At 37.9% G+C, this 24,080-nt stretch overlaps 1 protein-coding gene across 2 annotated transcripts in view; it reads left to right on the top strand.

Annotated features, from left to right (window-relative positions):
- SVEP1 (sushi, von Willebrand factor type A, EGF and pentraxin domain containing 1) overlaps nucleotides 1-24,080 on the top strand; it is a 210,257-nt gene that overhangs the window by 118,202 nt on the left and 67,975 nt on the right. For both annotated transcript variants that reach the window (XM_035254401.3, XM_035254412.3), the window contains exons 21-29: nucleotides 128-224; nucleotides 1,837-1,950; nucleotides 7,006-7,119; nucleotides 8,163-8,364; nucleotides 11,333-11,490; nucleotides 12,344-12,545; nucleotides 14,649-14,824; nucleotides 21,947-22,071; nucleotides 23,239-23,362. In XM_035254401.3, the coding sequence (XP_035110292.3) occupies nucleotides 128-224; nucleotides 1,837-1,950; nucleotides 7,006-7,119; nucleotides 8,163-8,364; nucleotides 11,333-11,490; nucleotides 12,344-12,545; nucleotides 14,649-14,824; nucleotides 21,947-22,071; nucleotides 23,239-23,362 (1,312 nt within the window). The remainder of the gene's footprint in view (nucleotides 1-127; nucleotides 225-1,836; nucleotides 1,951-7,005; nucleotides 7,120-8,162; nucleotides 8,365-11,332; nucleotides 11,491-12,343; nucleotides 12,546-14,648; nucleotides 14,825-21,946; nucleotides 22,072-23,238; nucleotides 23,363-24,080) is intronic.

Genomic DNA, 24,080 nt, shown 5'->3' with positions numbered 1-24,080 from the left:
TTGTGAACTTACCTGGAAAAAGGAACCAGCTGTCTAATGCTGTAAACCTTCTGACTCTCTAATCAGGACTGCTTTGAAATAAATAGAGTGCCTTGTCTCTGATTGATTTCTTTTATGTTACTGGTAGGTTTTCCATGAATGCTTCTTAAACCCTTGCCACAATGGTGGAACCTGCCAACAACTTGGGCTTGGTTATGTTTGTCTCTGCCCACTTGGATATACAGGTAAACAACACCGAGGAATGTAGATTTTAATATATTTTTATATGAAATAATTATGACTTGCAGTATCAAATTTTAGTCTATTAAATATATCCTGTAAGATACAATAGACCATGTAAATGCACCAAAATTTGTTGAACAAGATAAACAATAGGTGAAAAAAATATACATACTTCACAAACAACAGTTTTCTTTACCCATTTTTGATAAAGAATAAAGACTCATCTTCCCTGTGAGTCTTTATCATAACCCACAAATTAAATTGAAATACAGTTCCAGGGGTCATGTCCAAGGTTTTATTCTATCAAAAATCATATGCACAATACTTAACATAGAACAGATTGTCCAGTATAAACATCTTTAAATGAACTGCTAGTTTCTCTCATTTGCTACACACTGATAGAGGTTCTTGTGAATAGCTATGATTTATTGCTTTGTTTCTATCCTTCTAGAAGCCATGCTTAGAAAAACAATATGGCTTTGGACTTTATTATGTAGGAATTATGTAAGAATTAAGGGTTTTTTTGTTTTATTTTTTTACAGTTTGGTTCACATTCCACTTGAGTTCAGAAACATAATTTTTGAGGGGAAATGAGCTATACTTTAAAATTGCAATTAATTTAAAATATTCATTTTCCTCTAGACAGGTTTTTTTTCAATGTTGTGCAACCAACTTGCAAGTTTTTAATGAGGAAATGCTATGTCAGTAAAGGAACTCACCACAAAATGAGCAAAAGGAAAGTCAAACAACAAAGTACAGCCAAGATCTATCTAGAATATTGGCATTCCATTTATTATAGCTGGCTCATGGTGTGTGTGTGCACGCGTGTGCGCGTGCGTGTGTGTGTGTGTGTCTTTGTGAATTTTTATTAAAATATTTATCTTGCCATTCCATAAGAAATAAAGGATCTTGTTTGGGAATTCTGCAAATCAGTCATGCTTGAGAGAGGGCATAGGATAGGACACTGGTTCTCAGTCAGGTACATCAGAATCATCTGGAGGACTTGTTAAAACACACATTACTGGAACCCAGGCCCAGAATTTCTGATTCAGTAGGTCTGGAGTACAGCCTGAGAGTTCATATTTTTATCACATTCCCAGGTAACGCTGATGCTAGTGATGAGGACCCTGAGAAAGAATATGGGTTTTCAGCACAACTTGCCCATAGGAAGCCTGTGTGTACCCTATGGGAAGATGCAGCCCACTCTGGGACACCTGGCATGTGAGCTGCTATCTGGCAGGATTTAGCCCCACCTCCTCCCTTCAGCCAGGTGACCTTGGTAGCAAGTACAGATAACATTGTAGCTTTCACTTTGAAATTAGCATAATTCCTGGCTCCATTTTGTGCTTCCAAGTGCCCCCATCACACTTCTAATTTGGGATCTTTTGCTATCTTTGATGGATCTTTGTAAGAATATCTTAAATTTGTTTAGAAAGAGGTAGTATCCTCATTAAATACTTAAGAGACAGTAGCACTTAATGAATATTGTCCTTTTCTTTACCACTAGACACTGGAAAATTCTGATTATTGAGATAATTACCTTTAAATGATTATGGTTCTGTTTTGGTAAATCCCTTCCTTGGATTGTCCCTCAGCATTTGATTTACATTGTAGGCTTAAAGTGTGAAACAGACATTGATGAGTGCAGCCCACTGCCTTGCCTCAACAATGGAATTTGTAAAGACCTAGTTGGGGAATACATTTGTGAGTGCCCAGCAGGTTACACAGGTAAGGGGAAAGTTTCTTGTTTTTAACAATATAAATCTTTGAATCATTAAGATTTTATCACTGAGATAGATTTGGAATCTGTCAAAGATACATTTATAAGTTATTATAAACATATTGAACAAGCACATTTTCAAATATTACTTATATGCATTGGGAAAATGTTCTTGTCTTTATCCTGTTATGTGAGGAAAGCAAGATATCAATATGGCCATATGCAATTGCTTTGTAAAACAGGCAGACATGTTCCCATCTGTGCCAGCTAGATGTGTGACCTTGGACAAGCCATTTAACTTCACTGAACCTGTTTCTTCATTTGTAAAAATGGAGGTGAGGAAATAAGAGAAAATATGTAAAGCCTACTACAAGTATTAGGTCCTCTCCAAGCTTTTTACTAGCATTTTACTGAATTTATGAAATGTATATGCTAATTTCTGTGGATGTCCATGTGTGTGTATGTAATTATTACTAACTATGGACTTTGGGCACATGTATCCTTGAAATTATTAAGCACCACTATATCTCTCCTTTTAACTTAAATAAATACATATTTAAGTGTTATCTTATTTTTTAGCATTTAAAATCTTTGTCTTTATGACTTACATTTTAAAAAATAATTTCAGGCCGGGCGCAGTGGCTCAAGCCTGTAATCCCAGCACTTTGGGAGGCCGAGGTGGGTGGATCACGAGGTCAACAGATCGAGACCATCTTGGTCAACATGGTGAAACCCCGTCTCTACTAAAATTACAAAAAATGAGCTGGGCACGGTGGTGCGTGCCTGTAATCCCAGCTGCTCGGGAGGCTGAGGCAGGAGAATTGCCTGAACCCAGGAGGCGGAGATTACGGTGAGCCGAGATCGTGCCATTGCACTCCAGCCTGGGTAACAAGAGCGAAACGCCGTCTCAAAAAAAAAATAATAATTTCAACTTTTATTTTAAATTCAGAGAGTACAAGTGCAGGTTTGTTACATGGATATATTGCATGATGCTGAGGTTTGGAGTACAGATAATTTTGTCACCCAGGCAGTGAGAATAGTACCCAACAGGTAATTTTTCAGCCCATACCTCCCTTCTTCTCCCCTCTAATAGTACCCGGCATCTACTGTTCCTATCTTTATTCCATGTATACTCACTGTGTAGCTCCCACTTTAAGTGAGAGCATGCAGTATTTGGCTTTCTGTTCCTGCTTTAAGTCACTTAGAATAATGGCCTGCAGCTGCATCCAGGTTGCTTCAAAGGACATGATTTCGTGGAGTTTTTATGGCTGTATAGTATTCTGTGATGTATAAGTACCACATTTTCTTTATCTAATCCACCATTGATGGGCACCTAGGTAGATTCCATGTCTCTGCTATTGTGAATAGTGCAGCAATGAACATACAAGTCCATGTGTCTACAAGTCCGGTAGAACAATTATTTTTCTTTGGATGTATACCCAGTAATGAGATTGCTGGAGTAACTGGCCAATCATATACAGAAGAATGAAACTGGACCCCAGCCTTTCACCATATACAACAATTACTTGAGATGGATTAAAGATCTAAATGTAAGACTTCAAACCATAAAAATCCTAGAAAGAAAACCTAGGAAATGCCCTTCTTGACATCAGCCTTGGCAAAGGATTTATGGCTGAGTCCCGAAAAGCAATTGCAACAAAAACAAAAATTAACAAGTGGGACCTAATTAAACTGAAGAGCCTCTGCACAGCAAAAGAAAGCATCAATGGACTAAACAGACAACCTGCAGAATGGTAGAAAATATCTACAAACTATACATCTGACAAAGGCCTAGTATTCAGACTCTAAAAGGAACTTAAATCAACAAACAACCTCATTAAATAATGGGCCAAGGACATGAACAGACACTTCTCTAAAGCAGACACAGAAACAACCAACAAACATGAAAGAAAGCTCATCATCACTAATCATCAGAGAAAGGCCATAAAAATGACAGTGAGATATCATCTCACACCAGTCAGAATGGCTTTTTTTGTTTGTTTTTTGAGGTGGAGTCTTGCTCTGTCACCCAGGCTGGAGTGCAGTGTCATGATCTCAGCTCACTACACCTTCTGCCTCCCAGGTTCAAGCAATTTTCCTGTCTCAGCCTCCCAAGTAGATGAGACTACAGGTGCAAGCCACCAAGCCCAGCTGATTTTTTTGTATTTTTAGTAGAGATGGGGTTTCACCATACTGGTCTCGAACTCCTGATCTCAGGTCATCCACCTGCCTCAGCCTCCTAAAGTGCTGGGATTACAGGCATGAGGCACTGCACCTGGCTAGAATGTCTATTATTAAAGAGTAAAAAATAAAAAATGCTGACAAGGTTATAGAAAAAAACGGAACACATACACTTTTGGTAGGAATGTAAATTAGTCCAGCCGCTGTGGAAAGCAGTTTGGATATTTCTCAAAGTATATATCTTATTTAAATCAAGAGTCACAGCTTCTAGCACCTTCTCAAAAAATAGTTCAGAAACAGTGATCTTATTCTCAATTCCCTTATTAACCCACATTATAATTATTATGATATTGATCATATATTCTAATAAAATAGACTAGGATTTACTATTTTATAAATATTAATAACCCCGCAGTTTTATTATAGAGCATACTGACATCATCTAAATCACCCAGCATTGTACCTAACTCATAAAATCATTATTATACTAAAAACATATTGGAATATATTTTTTAATACATGTGGGTATATAATTTTCTATATTTTAAAAAGTTTAGTAAAATTCTTATAACATTTCAAAGGAACCAGATTCTAATAACTTTATCATGTATCTAAAAACAATTTCCATAAAGACATGAAAATGTTTAATATAATTTACAGTAGCAATCATTTGGAACAACTAATATATTTTGTCTGTTTCAAATCCATGCAATAATGGTAGTCCAGGCTTATGAAAAGGTATATCAAGTTTGTACAGTAAAATTGCATTTCATCTGGAAGTGTAATTTGAAAGTTTATATATAGGGAGACCTTATAAATAGTCAAAGTTGTCCTTGAAAATCCTTCACATCAGCCATCAAGTAGAGTGGAGTTGGTATTGCACTTGATAAAGTGATAGTGTACTCCATCAACTACAGTGAACAGGCATGCTGTTTTGAAATATGCCTATTTTACCTCAACAAGAGAAGAAATCATTTTTATCCTATGAACACCAAAGTGGGTGGCTTGTGTTTAGAGATCATGTCACATATATCTTGAAACAAATTGCTCTCAGCTTATATTCTAAGAGGCCCGCATGCTCTAAGACCAACTGCAGACCTGCAGATTCATCATCCCTAACCAGGGTATGTATTCAACAGCTAGAACCACAGCGAAATCGCTTGCCTGGTTTTCATTTTCTTTCTCGTGTTCCTTCCTCTCTGCCAAATGCCTAAGGTTGCATTTCCATATACAGTATTAAAATTATGCACCTGTATCCTACATTTCTTTTTCTTTTTCTTTTTTAATGAGAGGGAGTCTCGCTCTGTCGCCAGACTGGCGTGCAATGGTACAACCTCAGCTTACTGCAACCTCCGCCTCCGAGGTTCAAGTGATTCTCCTGCCTCAGCCTCTCCAGTAGCTGGGACTACAGGCGTGCGCCACCACGCCTGGCTGATTTTTTGTATTTTTAGTAAAGACAGGGTTTCACCATGTTGACTAGTATTGTCTACATCTCTTCATCTCGTGATCCACCCTCCTCGGCCTCCTAAAATGCTGGGATTACAGGCCAGGCGTGAACCACCGCGCCCAGCCACATTTCTTTGTTTAAAATTCCAAATCTCATGTTAGCGACACCTGGTGTTGAATTACGGTAAATTGTGACCAGAATGGCAAACACATACTAGGAGAACAGAACCAAGTTTCTAAATCAAAGAAATATACGTTTATAACGGGAGCGGTGGCTCATGCCTGTAATCCCAGCACTGTGGGAGGCCAAGGTGGGCGGATCTTCTGGGGTCGGGAGTCGAGACCAGCCTGACCAACATGGAGAAACCCTGCCTGTGATAAAAATACAAAAAAGTATGGGCATGGTGGTACCTGCCTGTAATCTCAGCTACTCAGGCTGAGGCAGGAGATTCGCTTGAACCCAGAGGTTGCGGTGAGTCAAGATAGCACCATTTCACTCCAGCCTGAGCAACAAGAGTGAAACTCCATCTCAAAAAAGAAATACACACACACACACACACACACACACACTCTCTAGATGTGAAATGTATTATGTATGTTATTTATTAGACATTAAATTTATTGTGTGGATTTACTGTGAAAAAACAAAAAAGTGTTCATTATGGTCTGTATGAAAGTATAGATTTTATGTTAGATTTACTATTCTCAGAAAGCAATTTTTATTGTGAGATTTCCTTTTAGCATATTTTAATGTCAAGGTACTTAAATTATTAGATGTGTATTACATAATTCCATAAGTTATAAATTTAAGCATCCTAAACTCTTCAAATCAACGAGTCTTTGTACATATCTTCTTAAATGTGAAGATTTATGGTTCTAGGCTCATTTCTGCACTGTCCTTGGTAATGTAACAGGCCTCTTTGATCTGTTTCTAGGTATCTAAAATAAAGGATATGAATTACATCAGTTGTTCTCAAATTATGTTCACGCAAAACATGGGATAGCTGCACAGAAATTTGTCATGTTTTTTGTCCCATACTTTTTGCCACCTTTGTAACTGTAACATTGTAACTGTTACCAATTAAGTCTAAAAGAAACAAACTCAAAAAAGAGAACAACTAGCAAACAATTAAGGAGAAAAAATTTGAAACAAAATCACACATTTTTTAACTAAAAAATATGGTCAGACATTCGTGGTTATCATTTTCTATCGCATGCTGAATATGTTAGGTTTCTTGCTAGAAAAATTTTTCAGTTCACAGAATAGAAGAAATGTTTTATTTCAACATGTTTGGCAAAGAGTTAAATTTTTCACAGACATCTTACCCATGATTTCCAATTTCCCTATTCCAACACCTGAACCACTTGCTTGGAAACTATTGGTCTTAAAGTCCTTGAAAGTTTTCTCCAGCTCAAAGGTTAATGATTCTTTGCAGGTCAACGGTGTGAAGAAAATATAAATGAGTGTAGCCCCAGTCCATGTTTAAATAAAGGAATCTGTGTTGATGGTGTGGCAGGCTATCATTGCAGATGTGTGAAAGGATATGTAGGTAAGATGTTTCCAGTCTTCCCATGTTGTCTTAAAATCTTTTAAAGGAAAAAAAACGTGCAAAGTACCACACATTCATACATCTCCTAACATGATAGATATTAATGTGCATTTCTGGATTTTATGACTGTATTATGATTATTTAAAAGAAAGTCCTCATTTTTGAAGAAATATACTCTGAGGTTTTTGGGGTAAAAGGGCCATGCAGTTCTACAACTTACTCTTGAATGTTTCAGCAAGACATAATTTGTATATGTGGGGGCATGTGTGTGTGTTAAGACAAACTTTCAAGAAGAAACTGGAGACAAATTATGTAATATCATATTGCAAACAGATGCACCATCTTATGGTTAAAAGTTTATGCTTAAATGTTAAAGAGTAAATCCAAGAAAGAAAGTGGCCAATAAAGGAAAATTGCCAGATCAAAGAAACAGGCGAGAACTTACAGCTTTATTTCTTAACATCTCAGTTAGATATCTATTACCAAACTTAATTTGAAAAAAATAAAAAAAGAAAAGGTAAGATTAAAAAAAGCAGATTATCAACTGGGCACAGTGGTTCATACCTGTAATAGAGGCAGGCGGATCACTTGAGCCCAGGAGTTACCATCCTGGCCAACATCTGTCTCTTCTAAAAAATACAAAAATTATCCAGACATGGTGGTGGGTACCTGTAGTCCCAGCTACTTGGGAGGCTGAGGCAGGAGAATAGCTTGAACCCAGGAGGTGAAGGTTGTAGTGAGCCAAGATCACACCACTGCACTCCAGCCTGGGTGACAGAGCAAGACTCTGACTCAAAACAAAACAAAACAAAAACAAAAATTAAAAATGCAGATTACTGAAAACTCAGAGTTTCAAAAAAAATGACTTACAAAAGGCAGAGCCTATTACAGAATGGATCTCAAACCAGTTTGATGAGCCAGTGGCTCCACAGCCTCCATTCCAGTCCTCTAGAAGCAGCATCCCCCAGGAAGTCAACACTTCAATCACAGTGTTCCCAGGGAGTTAATCGTTTGGGCTGTTTCTCTTCCTTCTCCATCCTCAGGTCTGCATTGTGAAGCAGAAGTCAATGAATGCCTGCCAAACCCATGCTTAAATAATGCAGTCTGTGAAGATCAGGTTGGAGGATTCTTGTGCAAATGCCCACCTGGATTTTTGGGTACCCGATGTGGAAAGAATGTGGATGAGTGTCTCAGTCAGCCATGCAAAAATGGAGCTACCTGTAAAGATGGTGTCAATAGCTTCAGGTAAAAGGCCAAGTCTGATTTTTTTTCACTATTTGAATTTTTTAAACTATTCCGTGATTTTTGCAGCCTTTGTGGAGTATTGCTTTGAGTCTTGAGTCAGCCATTCTCAAATGCTGGCCCTGGGATAGGCTGCAATTGAATCTCCCCACCACCATTTCTGCTTCACTAAGCCTGGAGTAGAGCCTATCATTTTAAAATAGGCAACCTGTTATGGCTTACGTTTCTCAATGATTCTGATGCACAGCCATGTTTGGGATCTAATGTTCTATACTTGGGAAGTCATAAAAGATGAAATATAATTACTCAGAAGCAAATACAGTAGCACTAGACAAAACTCATATTTTAAAATGTTTTATGCTTTAGCTAAAGTTTTTATACTGGATAAGATCAAAATGGAATCTGCAATCATACTGTGACAGTGCTCATCTATATTCTATGTCCATAATATTCAAACTCTTTTTTAGCCTAGTAACCTTTGGTTCAAAAGAAATCTAACATGAATGTAAAAATTTGAAATAATAAAAGCTAAGCTTTTGTGGCTGAAAATAGTAGTGTTTGAGGGGTAGAAATGCTGTGTCTCCCTGAGGCAGCTCTTTGGTACTAGTAGAATACAGTTTGAAAAACAACCCTCTCCTGTTGTCATTATCAAAACTATCCCATTCCATCCCCTACTCTTTGCAGGGAAGTACAGAAGACAGCACATCTGCAGTACACACTCCAGATTTTGCTTACTTGCAAAATTTTAGAAAACTGTATTGTCCTCAAGATGCTGTTGGTTTTATAAGTTTGCAAAAGTAAAAGCCAAAAACGAGAAAAAGAGGACTGGCCCAGTTGCAACATTGACCCATCCCCTTCCTTCTAGTTCAGCCTCTTCCATTACCATCCTCCCACAAACAGCCAAGGCACTATCCAGAAGAAATAAGAAGGCAGTTCTGCCAATGAGACTTTTGCCTTCCATCTGTAAATGAGGTCTTATCATGTAGCATCATTTTCTCAGGGGTGTTTGACATTTTCTGGCATATAGTACCTAACTAGCCTGGGTGTGGTGGTTCACGCCTGTAATCCCAGCACTTTGGGAGGCCAAGGCTGGCAGATCACAAGGTCAGAAGATCGAGACCATCCTGGCCAACATGGTGAAACCTCGTCTCTACTAAAATACAAAAAAATAGCCAGGCATGGTGCCTGTAACCTCAGCTACTTGGAAGGCTGAGGCAGGGGAATTGCTTGAACCCGGGCAGAGGAGGTTGCAGTGAGCCAAGATCATGCCACTGCACTCCAGCTGGGAGACAGAGCAAGACTCCATCTCAAAAACAACCAAACAAAAAAAAAGATTGATGAATACCAAAGTTGTCTAAATCCTAACTAGAAGAAAGATGAAAGTACATGGTCCCAATTCAGAAGGAAGCATGTGTGTTTTTGACAAAGTGAATCTATTTCATAGATGAGGATATGATAGTGTTGTAATGACACCAAACACAGGATGATAAAAGTGAGTGAAATCATAGTCAAAATAGATTTACCATCCAATGCAGAGACCCAATAAAGATCCCCCAATTCCAACTAGACTTTTGTTTAAATTCCCCAAACACCAGTTATTCATATTAGTCATTAATAGGTCAATATCTAAGAGGTCTTCATATAATCATGCTAGTAACAATAACATTGGCATTTATTGGAACCAGTCCTTTTAAATTACAAAATATTTCAGTCATACAGAAAATTACAAAGAATAATAAAAGTCATGTACTGATCACTGTGATTATCAAACCTTAGTATTTTACAATATTTGATTCACGTCTTTTGTTTTAAAGAATTAAGTTCTAAAGGTAGGGCTGTATTCCCTCCAAAACACACACACACACACACACACGCACACACGCACATACGTGCGCACACACACACTTCTCCTTCCCCCAGCGGCAATCACTGTCCTGAAGTCTAAATATATCTTTCTTATTCAGGCTTTATATTTTGCTACATATATGACTCTATAAATAGCATATAAGTTACATGTTACTTAAGTGGTATCATAACATACATATTCTTTTGCAGTTTGTCTGTTTTTTTTCCACTCAGCATTCTATTTTCAAGTATTATCGAGGTGGTTACATTTGGCTCTGGTTTGTTCATTTCAGTTGCTCCTTAGTATTCCATTACATGATGGAATTAATTATACTATAATTCATTTTCTCATTCTCCTCTCCATAGACATTTAGAATGCCGCTGCTATGAACATTTGTTATATGGGTCCCTGTGTGCCTTGTGCAATTATCTCCTAGAGTAGATAACAAGAAATGGATTTACAGGGCTCTGGGAAAACAAACTCTCAACTTCTTGTAACATTGCCAAATTGTAGTCCTACCCATTAAGTGGGACTTACTATTTTATGACACCCTTGTCAACATTTGACATTACTAGATATATTTTCTATTCTGATGAGTTTAAATGGTTTGTTGCATAGCACAGAAACTATATAGCATCCCGATTAAGAAGAAGGTTATAGGTTGGTTCAAAATCCCACTCCACCACTTGGTAGCAATAGAACTTGGGCAAATTCTTTAACCTCTCTGAGCAACAGTTTAGCTCATCTGTAAATGGGAATAATACTAGTATTACCTCATTGTTATAAAAATTGGCTTAACATATAAAAGCCTTTAGAACAGCATCTGAACTTTTCGTACTTTTCCGAGGACTCCTATGAGGAGAAAATTATGATTGTGTGAATTATATTTCACCTGGACCAGAACTACCTTCTACTTTATTTATCTTCTGCAACATTTCTAATACATCTTGTCTTATATAGGTTTAACCAGATGAACAGGAGAAAATAACCTACAATCAAAATATTGTTTTGATGTGGAAAATGTGTTCCAACATCTCAATTTTCAAAGTCTTTTGAGATAAGATTATCATAATAGGAGACTTCCTACAACGGCTCTAATTGTTGCAACATTTTGTTTTCTTTCAGATGCCATTGTGTACCCGGCTTCACAGGATCACACTGTGAACTGAACATCAATGAGTGTCAGTCTAACCCCTGTAAAAATCAGGCCACCTGTGTGGATGAATTAAATTCATACAGTTGTAAATGTCAGCCAGGATTTTCAGGCAACAGGTGTGAAACAGGTATATATTAACTCAATGTTATTAATAACAATACTAAATATAGTAATATGATAACAATACCAATTTTTGCCTGTACCAAGTACTGTCTATAAGCCAAAAACTATGCCAAGCACTTTGTATTCATTTAATCTTCACATCCATCCAACGAACTAGGTACTACTACTATTATCCTCAATGACACAGATGATGAAATTAAAGTTTAGAAATTTAGAGGGGAAATAGAGACAATTGAATTTAGTAGAACTCTTCACATTCTACTTATTTATAATAGAAAGGACACTTTGATAAGCCACTTGAGTTAGGAGGTGAGAATCCATGGAAATATTTGAGAATTGGCAGATCAAATCTAAATTCTCGGGAGACTGGAGTCTTTCAGCTGTAAGACTTGCTTTATTGAGTGGGCTATGCAGGTTTGGGGCAGAGATGAATTGCTCGTGAAATCGAGAAAAGCCAGAGCCCTGAGTAGGGCAGCATGTTGTCCTTGCAGCACCTCCTCCTTCTCTCCTGTGACATCAGTTACTTCCTCTCTACTCAGTCATTCTCATCAGCATACAGAAATGCTTTAGTATCTTTTAGTAGCATTTCAGTTCCACCTCTCCTTCCAACTACTCCCTGTTTCTTGGCTTTCCTTCACTATTGAACACTTTTCCTATCTTATGTACTCATTGGCTATTTTATTTAAAAGAATGCACTATGTAATTTGTAAGTAACATGTATTTAATTTTGAAACTGCTTCTCAGATGAATAATAATATTCACCGAAACGAACTTCTTTGACAATAGCACTGCTTCCTTTGACAGTTGGAAATGTCTTTCAAGGGCCATGGTCCACACACTTTTCTTATTCATTGCAGAACAGTCTACAGGCTTTAACCTGGATTTTGAAGTTTCTGGCATCTACGGATACGTCTTACTAGATGGCGTGCTCCCATCTCTCCATGCTGTAACCTGCGCCTTCTGGATGAAATCCTCTGATGAAATGAACTATGGAACACCAATCTCCTATGCAGTTGAAAATGGCAGCGACAATACCTTGCTCCTGACTGATTATAATGGGTAAGCAGAAGTGTCGGGAAGGCTGTGCTTAAGATTTTATCTTAGAACCAAATTAGAACTGACATTGAGGATGGGAAATGGGGAAGTAAAGGGTCAGGTATTCCCAGAAAACAGCAGGGTGTCAATAATCAAATGAAGCATCTGAACAAGTTCCTTTAGTGATAATGCCTCTAACATGTATTGTATTTTGCTGTTTACTAAGTATTTTCATATATATTACTTCATCTGATCTTCACAATGACCTGAGGAGCTAGTGCCCATTTTACAGATAGTAGAATAAAGTTTCAGAAAGTCTAAATGACTTGCTCCAAATCTCACACCTTGGGAGTAGCAGGGCTAAGTCTCAAAATCTGACTCACATACTGATGCTCTTTCTTTTATATATTCCCTTAACCTCTAAAAGTTAAGGGATTTCAGTGACATCATTTGCCCTTGGGAGACAAGTGTGTTATATATAAATCAGTATGCAAACTCAGTGCATATTTTTTTAGAATCCATTAATTCCATCTCCAGGGTCCCATTCCCCTGGGCTGTCAGGAGAGCCAAACTTAGTTGTACCCAGAATCTTTGCAAAGAGCCATAGACTTGAGCAGGACTTCCATCATTGGTCAGCTGTCCACGTTATTTATCACTGAGCTGTCCACTGACCCAGCCTTTGTGGTCCCTTTAAAACCACTGCTTTTTTCAACATGTGAAATTCTTGGCAAAACTTCATGTTCATAACTTCATTTTGGCTAGTTTCTGTGGTACACCACATGGCCTTTTCCTCTCAGATCCTCTAAAATTATTGGCCTACTTATGAGTAGGTGCTGGTTTTCAAAACACACTGAGCTTTCTTTTCTGTCCCCAATCCAGGGGAATCTCACTACTTTGGTAGAAATCTCCCATCCCCAAATACTATTCTTTTAAATGTACTTGATCTGTCAAAAAAGAAAAATCCAAGAAATTTGCAAAAACCCTCCTTTGAGACAAAACATATATAAAGAGAGAAACTGTTGTTTCCTTGAATAAGGAAAGAAACTGGAAAATGCAGAAAGGAAATCATTAATTTGCAAAACTTTTATTTTTTTCAAAAACATCTGTAAACATGATCTGAGAAGATGCTGGGAGAAGTAGTCAATAAATGTTTATCTTCATTATCAACTTTCTCTAATCATTTCTTTTGCTGCATTTGATTTTGAAGATTTTTCCTTTAAGCTGCCTATTAGCTTTGTCATTTCCCTGAATGGCACAGTTGTTGGAAACATCTTCTTGCTGGACATCCTTGTTGTTTCAATTATTCTTTTCTTTGGATCAACGTACTTTGTCTGACAAAGGACTGCATGAGCAACTAACTGTCTTAGTCTATTCAGGCTGCTGTAATAAATAGCATAGATTTGGTGGCTTATAAAGAACATAAATGTATTTCTCACAGTTCTGGGGGCTTCAAGATCAAGGTACCAGCATAGTTAGTGTCTGGGGAGGGCCCAGTTTCCTGTCCACAGATGGCACCTTCTTGCTATGTCTTCACATGGTGAAAGGGCAAGTGGACTCTTCAGAGTCCTCATGACCTAATCACTTCCCAAAGACTCCACCTCCTAATCACATTGGTGATTATGTATTAATATATAAATTTTGAGAGAGCACACAGATAGTTATCTCATGGCAGCAACCATCAAACAGACTTCTTATTTGTTTGATGAAGTATCTATGAGACATCTGAAGTTTGTTCTTGGTCTTAAGAAACTTACATTCTGGAAGAAGGATGTCAGTCTGACATTTACACAATTCTCACTCTTTTCATTCTTAACTCATTCTCTCCAAAAACAGCCAGTTGGTAAACTGTCTCAAATTGGAGCAACTTCTCTTGGCTCATCCTAAGACTTTTTGCTACCCTTCAGTGTTTAAGAAACACAAGCCAATTTTCAGTGAGCCGCAATACAGTATAATTAGTAAATCAAATCTGCTTCTATAAAATGTGACCAAATGGATTTTAAAAAGTAATAGGTTTACACAAAGTACTTTACCCACAAAAAAAGGAAAAAGAAGAAAAATAATAATGTGCCCCACAGAAAGGATTGCAACATATGGCTACTGACTACCTTCCCTGGAATCTCTCCGCAGCTGGGTTCTTTATGTGAATGGCAGGGAAAGGATAACAAACTGTCCCTCGGTGAATGATGGCAGATGGCATCACATTGCAATCACTTGGACAAGTGCCAATGGAGTCTGGAAAGTCTATATCGATGGGAAATTATCTGATGGTGGTGCTGGCCTCTCTGTTGGTTTGGCCATACCTGGTATGTTTTAACAAAACGAGTTTAATTCTGTTGGACTCTAGAGGTGGTGTAGCTTAAATGGATATCAACTTTGCGAGCATTGTTGTCCTTGGTTTCAAACAAAGATTAACAGCTAACTCTCTCATTTCCTATTCCCTGGTTCTCCTAACTGTGGGTTATTAGAAGCTTTTCCCCTAGGCAAGCTGTTTGCCTCTCTGTGTGAGCAATGCCTTTGGAGATGTACATTAAGACTACCAAGAAGCATGCTGAACTAACAGCTGGTTGCTAAACTAGCTTCCAAGCAGATTAATTACTGGTATTCTTTTGTTTATTTTAAGGATTGTTTTGTTTTGTCTTGTAATCAGTATGTAAGCAGGACCACTGCTATCCACCTTTTATGTCCCTTTTAAATCTCAACCTGTCTTGTAAAAAATATTTCTAAATAAATATCACAGGAATTTTAGTTTGAAGAAATGCAAACTAAATTTCATTAGATGTTCCAGGGTTCTCAGCATTATACATGGCAATAAGCTTGTTTTATCTGGATAGATCTATAGAAGTATATGCCTATGACATGATTTTTTACTTTGCTCATTTGTTTCTGATATAAAATATGGTGCCTACATAAAAGAAAGTTAAATAAAAATGAATTCGAGTATTAGAAACTGACTAATATAGTCTAGAAGTAAGTTGTATGAAACTGGGATAAGTATACTAATCAGTATAGCACAAAAATACTAAACTTCATAAAAATGTGATGAGATAACCTTTGGGAAGCCTCAAATCCAATACTTATTTATTAGAAACTATTGGCTGGGTACAGTGGTTCATGGCTGTAATCCCAGCACTTTGGGAGGCCAGGGCAGGTGGATCACAAGTTCAGGAGTTTGAGACCACCCTGGCCAATATGGTGAAACCACGTTTCTACTAAAAATACAAAAAAAGTTTAGCTGGGTATGGTGGTATGCATCTGTAGTCCCAGCTATTCAGGAGGCTGAGGCAGGAGAATCGCTTGAACCTGGGAGGCGGAGGTTGCAGTGAGCAGAGATCATGCCATTGCACTCCAGCCTAGGTGATGGTGAGAGACTCTGTCTCAAAAAAAAAAAAAAAAAAAAGAAAGAAATTATTGTCCGTGCATTGTTTCACTTTTAATACTAAGAAGATCCATGCAGATAAAATCAAAAGTGACCTCCTTGTGAATTTAAAGAATATGTCCTAAGCACTTGCTAGATGGGCCAGGCACCTGTGCAAGGCACTGGAAATCCAATGGTGAGCAAAAGTCATGTGTTCCCTGCTGTCCAGAAGCTTTTATTATGGTTGAGGAGTGAGGTGTTCATGACATAATTATACTGAATAATACGTAATTTCACAATGAGGCAAGCACTATGGAGAAAAGAGCATCATTCATGAAAGCCTATAACTGAGGAGCTGATGTAGAATGGGGAGTCAATGGAGGTTTGGGGAGATGTCCCTAACTCTCAAGGATGATCAGGCACCAATTAGTGAAGGGGACTGGGTCTTGTTGGAAGAGCTAGAAAAAGATTGATGTATCTGAAATGCAGGCTGAAAGAGGAAAGGCAAGGCATGCAGGTAGAGAGGGCAGACATGGCCAAATCATGTAAAGCCGTGTAGTGTGGGTTAAGGATTGAGGTTTTCACCCTAAAATCAATAGGGAGTCACTGATGGGTTTTAAGATGGCTGGGGGAGATGGCAGGAAGGGCAGCTTCGGTAGTTCTGGGAATGAGCAGAAAGAAGTAATAGGGTGTGTGTGCAAATTTCTAAGTAACAAAAGGATCTCTAATCAGAGGACAAAAGGACTCTACAGTGCACGAACAGCACTGAGAGTTAATATTTGAACTATAGGAAGCATTTATTATGGTTCTTCTGGGAGGGAAACTTGGGACAAATAAAGATTAAAAGAGAAAGCCACTCTTTCTTAAACCCCAGAATAACTGAAGAGATGAATGAAACATACAGACAGATCCTTGGACATGTATCCACACACTAAGCATTTGCCAAGCATCAATCCAGCCAATACGGCAATATCTGAGTGTTGAGGTTCCAGAAATGGAAGACTCAAAAGGACAAATGCATTTGGACACAAAAGTCAAGGACACATGCAGTTTGTTGTGAGGAGAGGGGAGAGAAGGAAGCTGAGGATGTTTAATGAATTTAGGGAACAAGGGTGATTTATAAAGAAATGGATTGGGTAGATTAATTTGGAGGGGAAAGAAAGAGAAACAGAGACAAACTAGAAACATTAGACAGGTTTTTGTAAGATGGGTGTATTGGGAGATTAATATAGAGGCTGCTTTTGAAAATCATGTAATATTTTATAATACTAGAGCAATATCTAATAAGATTATTTTGATGAAATCACTCTTAAAAAATTTAAAATATGTTCTATCATCCTTTGCCTCTTTGTAAAATACACTTGCACAGAAAGCCAGTGCCCAAACCAAAACTTCCTTGTCATACCATTTATGCCTAATTATCCAAATACTTTTATAAAATTGTCTCAATGTTTTTGTCACAGTGATCATGTGAGTTTAATAGAATAGTTATGCTACTATTTTAGAAATGAGGAAACAGAGTTCTAGAAGAGTTAAAATGAGTCTCTCAATTGCATTCCTAGAGCCTAACTCTTCTGATTTATGGCTGTGCCCTTTTCATGGCCCCTTCTACCCTTTCCACTTAGATCAGCCTATTGATACATGTCCACAGATGGAGCAGGTGTGGGGCCATTAGAAACTGCAGCACTCAGAGTGTTAGAGTGGACCTCTGGGGATGTGGATAGACACCTTCAGTGTCTACCATACACATCATGCTATAGAATTCTTTCTTGCATTCTATCCACTCCTTTGCCTAGAAACTCTCCATGTTTTCCTTCTGTATGAGATTCACTCTTAATCCTCAAGATCCAGATCTGAAAGATTTCCCTGAGCCCAGCCCTTTCTCAATGGGCTTTTTCTTTGAGTTCTTCTCTCACTCTCCATGCCTCCATGGCTGCACTCACCACACTACGTCGGAAAGTATTTGTGTATGAATTTTCCCTTAGAATTATCATCTCTTAGAAGAAGAAATGCTTTTTCATCTGTATAAGTTTCTCCTTCAATGAGTTAAGAGACATTAAAGATATTTCAAAAGTCCAGTGCCTGGTATTGTAGACAACACATTATTGGTAGCTTCATAAAAGTCTGCTGAATTTAACCAGCTTCTGTCTTGAGGGGTGAGTCAGAAGAACAGGGAAAGGCAGCTCAGACAGAAGGAGCTCTGCATGCAGAGGCAGGGCGCCATGAATGGGTTTTGTGTGAGGAGGAATGGTTGGTTGATCACTAAAGCAGTAGCACAGGGTATATGGAGGAGAAGAAAAGGCAGATGTGATGGAGAAAGAAGCAAAAACATGACATAGTCTTGGGCTATAATGAGCCTGTTTATGTCCCCCAATAAATGCACACTTTACTTTCTCCTTCAATGCATTAAGAGACATTAAAGGTATTTCAAAAGGAAATGGCATTATCAAGTGAGGTGGGGCAGTGGCTTTTTGTGTGCATTTAATTTAGTGTGTGCTTGTTTTCAACTATTTCTTCTCTAAGTGGTATGATTACAGGTGATTTTTGTTTTCTTTATTCTTTTATGATAGTTTCATAATGAACTTATATTTCTTTGCTGGTTAAAAAAAGAAGAATTTTTATCTTTGAAATATTGACAATGGTGGAAAAGTGAAAAGTAAATTGAAGGAACAGAAAAACAAAACCAAGAAACTCTTGTAGTAATCACCTAAGGAAATAGTTTACTGGCCAGAGGAGTAAGGATGGCCAGGATGATTGAGAATCCATAAATATTTCAGAGCTCCAATTGACACTCCTTGTGGCTGTCTTAGTCTGCTCGGGTTACCCTTAAAAAAAATCCCACACAATAAGTGGCTTAAGTAACCGAAATTGGCTGGGCATGGTAGCTCACACCTGCAATCTCAGCACTTTGGAAGGCCTAGGTGAGTAGATCACCTGAGATCAGGAGTTCAAGACCAGCTTGGTCAACATGGTGAAACCCCCTCTCTATTGAAAATACAAAAAAAAAAAAACTCAGCCAAGCGTGGTGATAGGCACCTGTAATTCCAGCTATTTGGGTGGCTAAGGGAGGAGAATAGCTTGAACCCAGGAGATGGGGGTTGCAGTGAGCTGAGATTGTGCCACTGTCCTCCAGCCCCGGCAACAACAGCAAAAACAAGAGTGAAATTCTGCCTCAAAAATCAAAATAACTGAAATTAATTTTCTTGTAGTCCTATAGGCTAGAAGTCTGAGATCAGGGTACCAGAATTGTTGGTGCTTGGTGAGAACCCTCTTCCTGGCTTGTAGACAGCCACCTTCTCACTGTATCCTCACATGGCAGGGAGAGAGAACAAGCTTTCTAGTGTCTCTTCTTATGTGGGCACTAGTCCTATCATGTGGGGCCCACACTCATGACCTCACCTAAACCCAGTCACCTCCCAAAGGCTCCATCTCTACATACCATCATGGTGGGAGTTAGGGCTTCAACATATGAATTTGGAGCAGGGGGCAAACAGTTGAGTGCATAGCAGTGACTGACTGACTTCAGTTTGAGTGACCAAGTTTATTGAAGAGGCTGTTAGCTAAGGTAAGAATTCTAAGAAAAAAAGTTGGTGAGGGGAAAAGATTGTGTATATTGTTTTAGACATACTTTGTATGAGGTCTATGTTGAATTTCTAGTCACAAAAAATACATACAAAAGATACAGGTCCAATACTGCTTTATATGAAATTGGCAAAGTTGTTTTTAGTGATACCATAGAATTGGCTAGGATTCGGCACAGCGAACCTGTGTCTAGAGTGCCGGCAAATATGTAGATGATACAGTCTTTCTGGGAAGAAATTTAGAAACTTGAATCCAAAACCTTAGAGGAATTCTTTGCATGCAACCATCGGTTTAACTACCAATAATCAATCTAATGGAAATGATCAAAATCTGAACAAATGTATAAAGATGTATAAATAAACATGTTTGTGTTGGTGTTATTTTAGTATTAAACTTAGAAGCAATGCCAGCATCCAGTAATAAGGGGCTGATTAATTAATTGATTAAGCCAATTATGTGTTGCTGTGCATTCATGTGTTGAAATAGCATAGCTAGGCCAGGCATGGTAGCTCATATCTGTAATCCCAGTACTTTGGGAGTCTGAGGTGGGTGGATCACTTGAGGTCAGGAGTTGGAGACTGGCCTGACCAACAGGGATGATGAGGGTAGAGGAAATCCTGTCTCTGCTAAAAATACAAGAATTATCTGAACGTGGTGGCACATGCCTGTAATCACAGCTATTCGGGAGGCTGAGGCACGAGAATCACCTGAACCTGGGAGACAGAGGTTGCAGTGAGCCGAGATCACATGACTGCACTCTAGCCTGGGTGACAGAACAAGACTGTGTCTCAAAAAAAAAAAAAATAGCATAGCTACTAAAACTCATTAAATGAGAACATGTTCAAGATGGTCTCACAACACTGCGAACAATATTCAAATGTTCTGTATAGTGTGATACTGAGTTGTGTGTTTTAAAATACCTCACACATACATACACATATACTAAAATAAAATTAAACACCTGGAAAGAAATACAAAAAATGATTAAATAATTATTTCTAGGTAAGAGGTGTACTTTATAATTTATTTAAAAATTCTTCTTTTGTGTATATATTAACTTTAAAATTATTAATTAAAAACATGTAGATTGGGAGATCATGAAAGAGGGATCTATGGGCATAGATTTACCGACAAGTGATATCAAATTGAAAGAGTAGTTGACTTTGGGGACTTGAGGGAAGGGTGAGAAGTGGGTGAGGGATAAAAGACTACACATTGGGTACAGTGTACACCACTTGGGTGATGGGTGTATCAAAATCTCAGAATCACCACTAAAGAACTTATCCATGTAACCCCAAACCACCTGTTCCCCAAAAACTATTGAAATTTAAAGAAAAAGAGAGTAGTTAAAGGAAGAAAGTCATGGGGTGGAATCTTAGGACCATTTCTAAGAGGCAGGAAGAGAAGGGAGACTGAGAATGAGCAGAAAGATTCAAAGAAAACCAAGAGCAGATGCACTGATAGAAATCAAGTGCAGTACAACGAGTCAGGCTCCTGGCAGGAGACAGGGAGCCCATCAAAGGGGTCACTAAAGTGAGTTTAAAGAAGGGCTATTTTCAAAGGTGTGAGCGTGGTCAAGAAGACCAAAATATTACAGTAAAACGTATATGACTAGCAACAACAGATGGTTGTAAGGACTGGGCCTGAAGTGACAAGGGTTAGGCATTGTTGCCAGAATTTAGGAACTGATAGCGCTGGAGAGAATCCCCCAATCTCTTCAGAAATGGAAGAAAAAGCCGCCTGTAGTTAGTTGCCTGGCAGGAAGGGATACAGGAGATTCAAGTTCCCTTTCATCCCACTTTATTATCTCATTCTGGCTCTTCATTGGCCAGAAACGAAGAGAAGCCAGAGGACAAGGAAGCCAGGTAATACATCTCATGGGGACAACCTTTGGGGCACAAAGCTGAGTGAAGAAGGGTCAGGGGTAGGTCTGGCAGTGCAGACACAGATTGTCCAGCACAGCCAGGAAGGCAAGTTGAATAGGATGAAATGCTTAACAGAAACAGATGATACAGAGAAGTCACAGAGATCAACACTGAAATTTCTATTGAATTTGGCAATTAGAAGAACGTTGGCAACTTTAGAAAGTTCCCTGGATTTGGTGACAGAAATTGTATCATTGTAGCTTTAGGAATAAGAAAAGTAAAGAGCAGCTACTTCCATGGAGGGTGATTTTCTACAAGAAAGTAAGCAAATAGCATTTACCTAATTTGTCAACATAAAATATTATATACATATATACATATGGAATATAGTTCTTTAGTTACATGTTTATACATCAACATTCTAAATCCTATTTTTAAGTTGCTATATAAAACATTGAATTTGTCCTTATGGATAAAACCTGCAGTGAATTTACAGAATTTTGCTTTTCGGTAATTTTCTTTCATATATTTGTATCAGTCATGCTTTCATTAAATCGAGATTTTAGGAGTAACAGGCCATCCGGTCAGTTTTCCTCCTTGTCTTTCTCTTTCTCTCTCTTCAGGTGGTGGTGCATTAGTTCTGGGGCAAGAGCAAGACCAAAAAGGAGAGGGATTCAGCCCAGCTGAGTCTTTTGTGGGCTCCATAAGCCAGCTCAACCTCTGGGACTATGTCCTGTCTCCACAGCAGGTCAATTCCATTTTCAGTGTATGACAGTAATGACATGCAAAGGTACAAACCTAGTAAAAATGTGAACAGCCTAATGATGACATATCTTATTGTAAGCTCTTGGTTATCAGAATTTATCACCAGCATCATTTGATGCTGTGGTTATAGATGAAGTTAAGCAGAAGTTACAGTAATTTTCAGTGAATATTCTTTTTAGCTTCTTGGTGATATTCTTAAATTTTACTGGAAATTAGTATTTTGCAAAACTATAAGATTTTAAATAAATAGAAATAAAACATTTTGCAAAATTATAAGATTTTTATAATTATAAATTTAAAAATTAATATTTTATAAAATAAGATTTTGCAAAATAATGTTTTATTCTTAAATTTTATTGGAAAACATCACTTTGCAAAATATTATAATTTTACAAAATATTAATTTTCAATAAAATTTAAGAAAATCACCAAAGAGCAGGAGAAAATCTTAAGGAATAATGCTTCAAATTCCTCTAACTAAAGATGCAGAAATTTAAGGCTGGCACAAGATCATCCATAAAGAGCGGCAGATAACCTAGTAGCTAAAACCAGCCTGGAGTCAAACAGCTGGGTTCAAATCCCAGTTTCACCCCAAACTCACTGTGATGATTTTGAACACGTTATTCCATTTCACCGAGTCTCAGTTTTCTTATCTATAAAAGATAAATAAATAGAACTACATAGCAGAGTTTTGACAAGACTGAACAAAACACTCTATATACATTTGTGGTATTTGGCCCATAGTAAGGGCTTGATAAATGTTTGCTCTTATTACTACAGAGGCCAGACTTCTCTAAGCCTCAGCTTCCTCAATTCTGTGCCACAGGTCAAAGACATAGAATGAAGGAGAGAGTCTCTACAACCCCTTAACAAACCACATGGCTTGACATAGGGAATTCTAGGTGGAGGGTTTCAAAATTTCAGGCAACAATGAGTCTGCTAGTGGAAGATGTAGCTGGGAGAGGGAATGATAGAGCTGGGAGAGGGAAACGGAAGAGAATTTTCCTACTACCCCTGAAATCATACCTGCGTCCCTCCACCCCCAACTCCAAAATAACTGTGAATGTTTTCAATAGGACTAAATTAATGTATAATAATTCCATCTTATTGGAACAAGTAAGGCTTATCTAAATTGTTATTAAACTTTCAGGTGAAGTCATTGGCTACCTCCTGCCCAGAGGAACTCAGTAGAGGAAACGTGTTAGCATGGCCTGATTTCTTGTCGGGAATTGTGGGGAAAGTGAAGATCGATTCTAAGAGCATATTTTGTTCTGGTGAGAATTTCCTTCTTCCATAGACTCCACTAGCTCTTGACTGCTCTAGAGCTGTCTAGCAAAAGGAAACAATTCAGAATTCTCTATTGGTCAAATTGTATGTGTCTGTCAATCAACTTTTTATAACTAGTAATTCATATTTATCCTATTTTCATCCAAAGGATTTGTTATTTTTTTAATGCTAAATTATACTCTGTATGACAGGATAGAATTAGGGAGGAAATTTGGATGAAAGTAAAATAAAATCAGGAAAATAAGATCAGGGAAGAGATGAGGTTATTTTTTTCAATACTCACCATCATACTGTGCCTGTTTGAGATGGGGGTACTCTTTTGGTTCTACAGTTTGTAGAAGCTGTCTAGGAACAGGTAGCACAGGGAGAAAAACAATGGATGTTGCAATCTGCACACTAAAACCGAATGATTAAAACTGCATCATAAAATTTATTTAAATGAGTTTCTTAGAATGTCCTAGAATTTATGGCTTTTGATAACTTACAAAAACATTTTGCTAACGTTCCTAAAATATTTTGAAAGAGGATGAGTTATTGTCTCAAATGCTTTTTCTTTATTATTAATTTTGCTTGCCAGTGATCTGGTAACATGTTAACTTGTTTTTATATCAGTAAGGTGGTTCTCAAATGCTGATAAGGAATACAGTTTGAAACTATTGACGTTGGTGATGCTGCCACCATTTTCCTGACAAGCTCTGCACCTGT

The sequence above is a fragment of the Callithrix jacchus genome, chromosome 1 (assembly GCF_049354715.1).
Source record: "Callithrix jacchus isolate 240 chromosome 1, calJac240_pri, whole genome shotgun sequence".
Lineage (NCBI taxonomy): Eukaryota > Metazoa > Chordata > Mammalia > Primates > Cebidae > Callithrix > Callithrix jacchus.
Note: the sequence above shows the minus strand (reverse complement) of the source record. Positions and strands in the feature narration are given on the sequence as shown.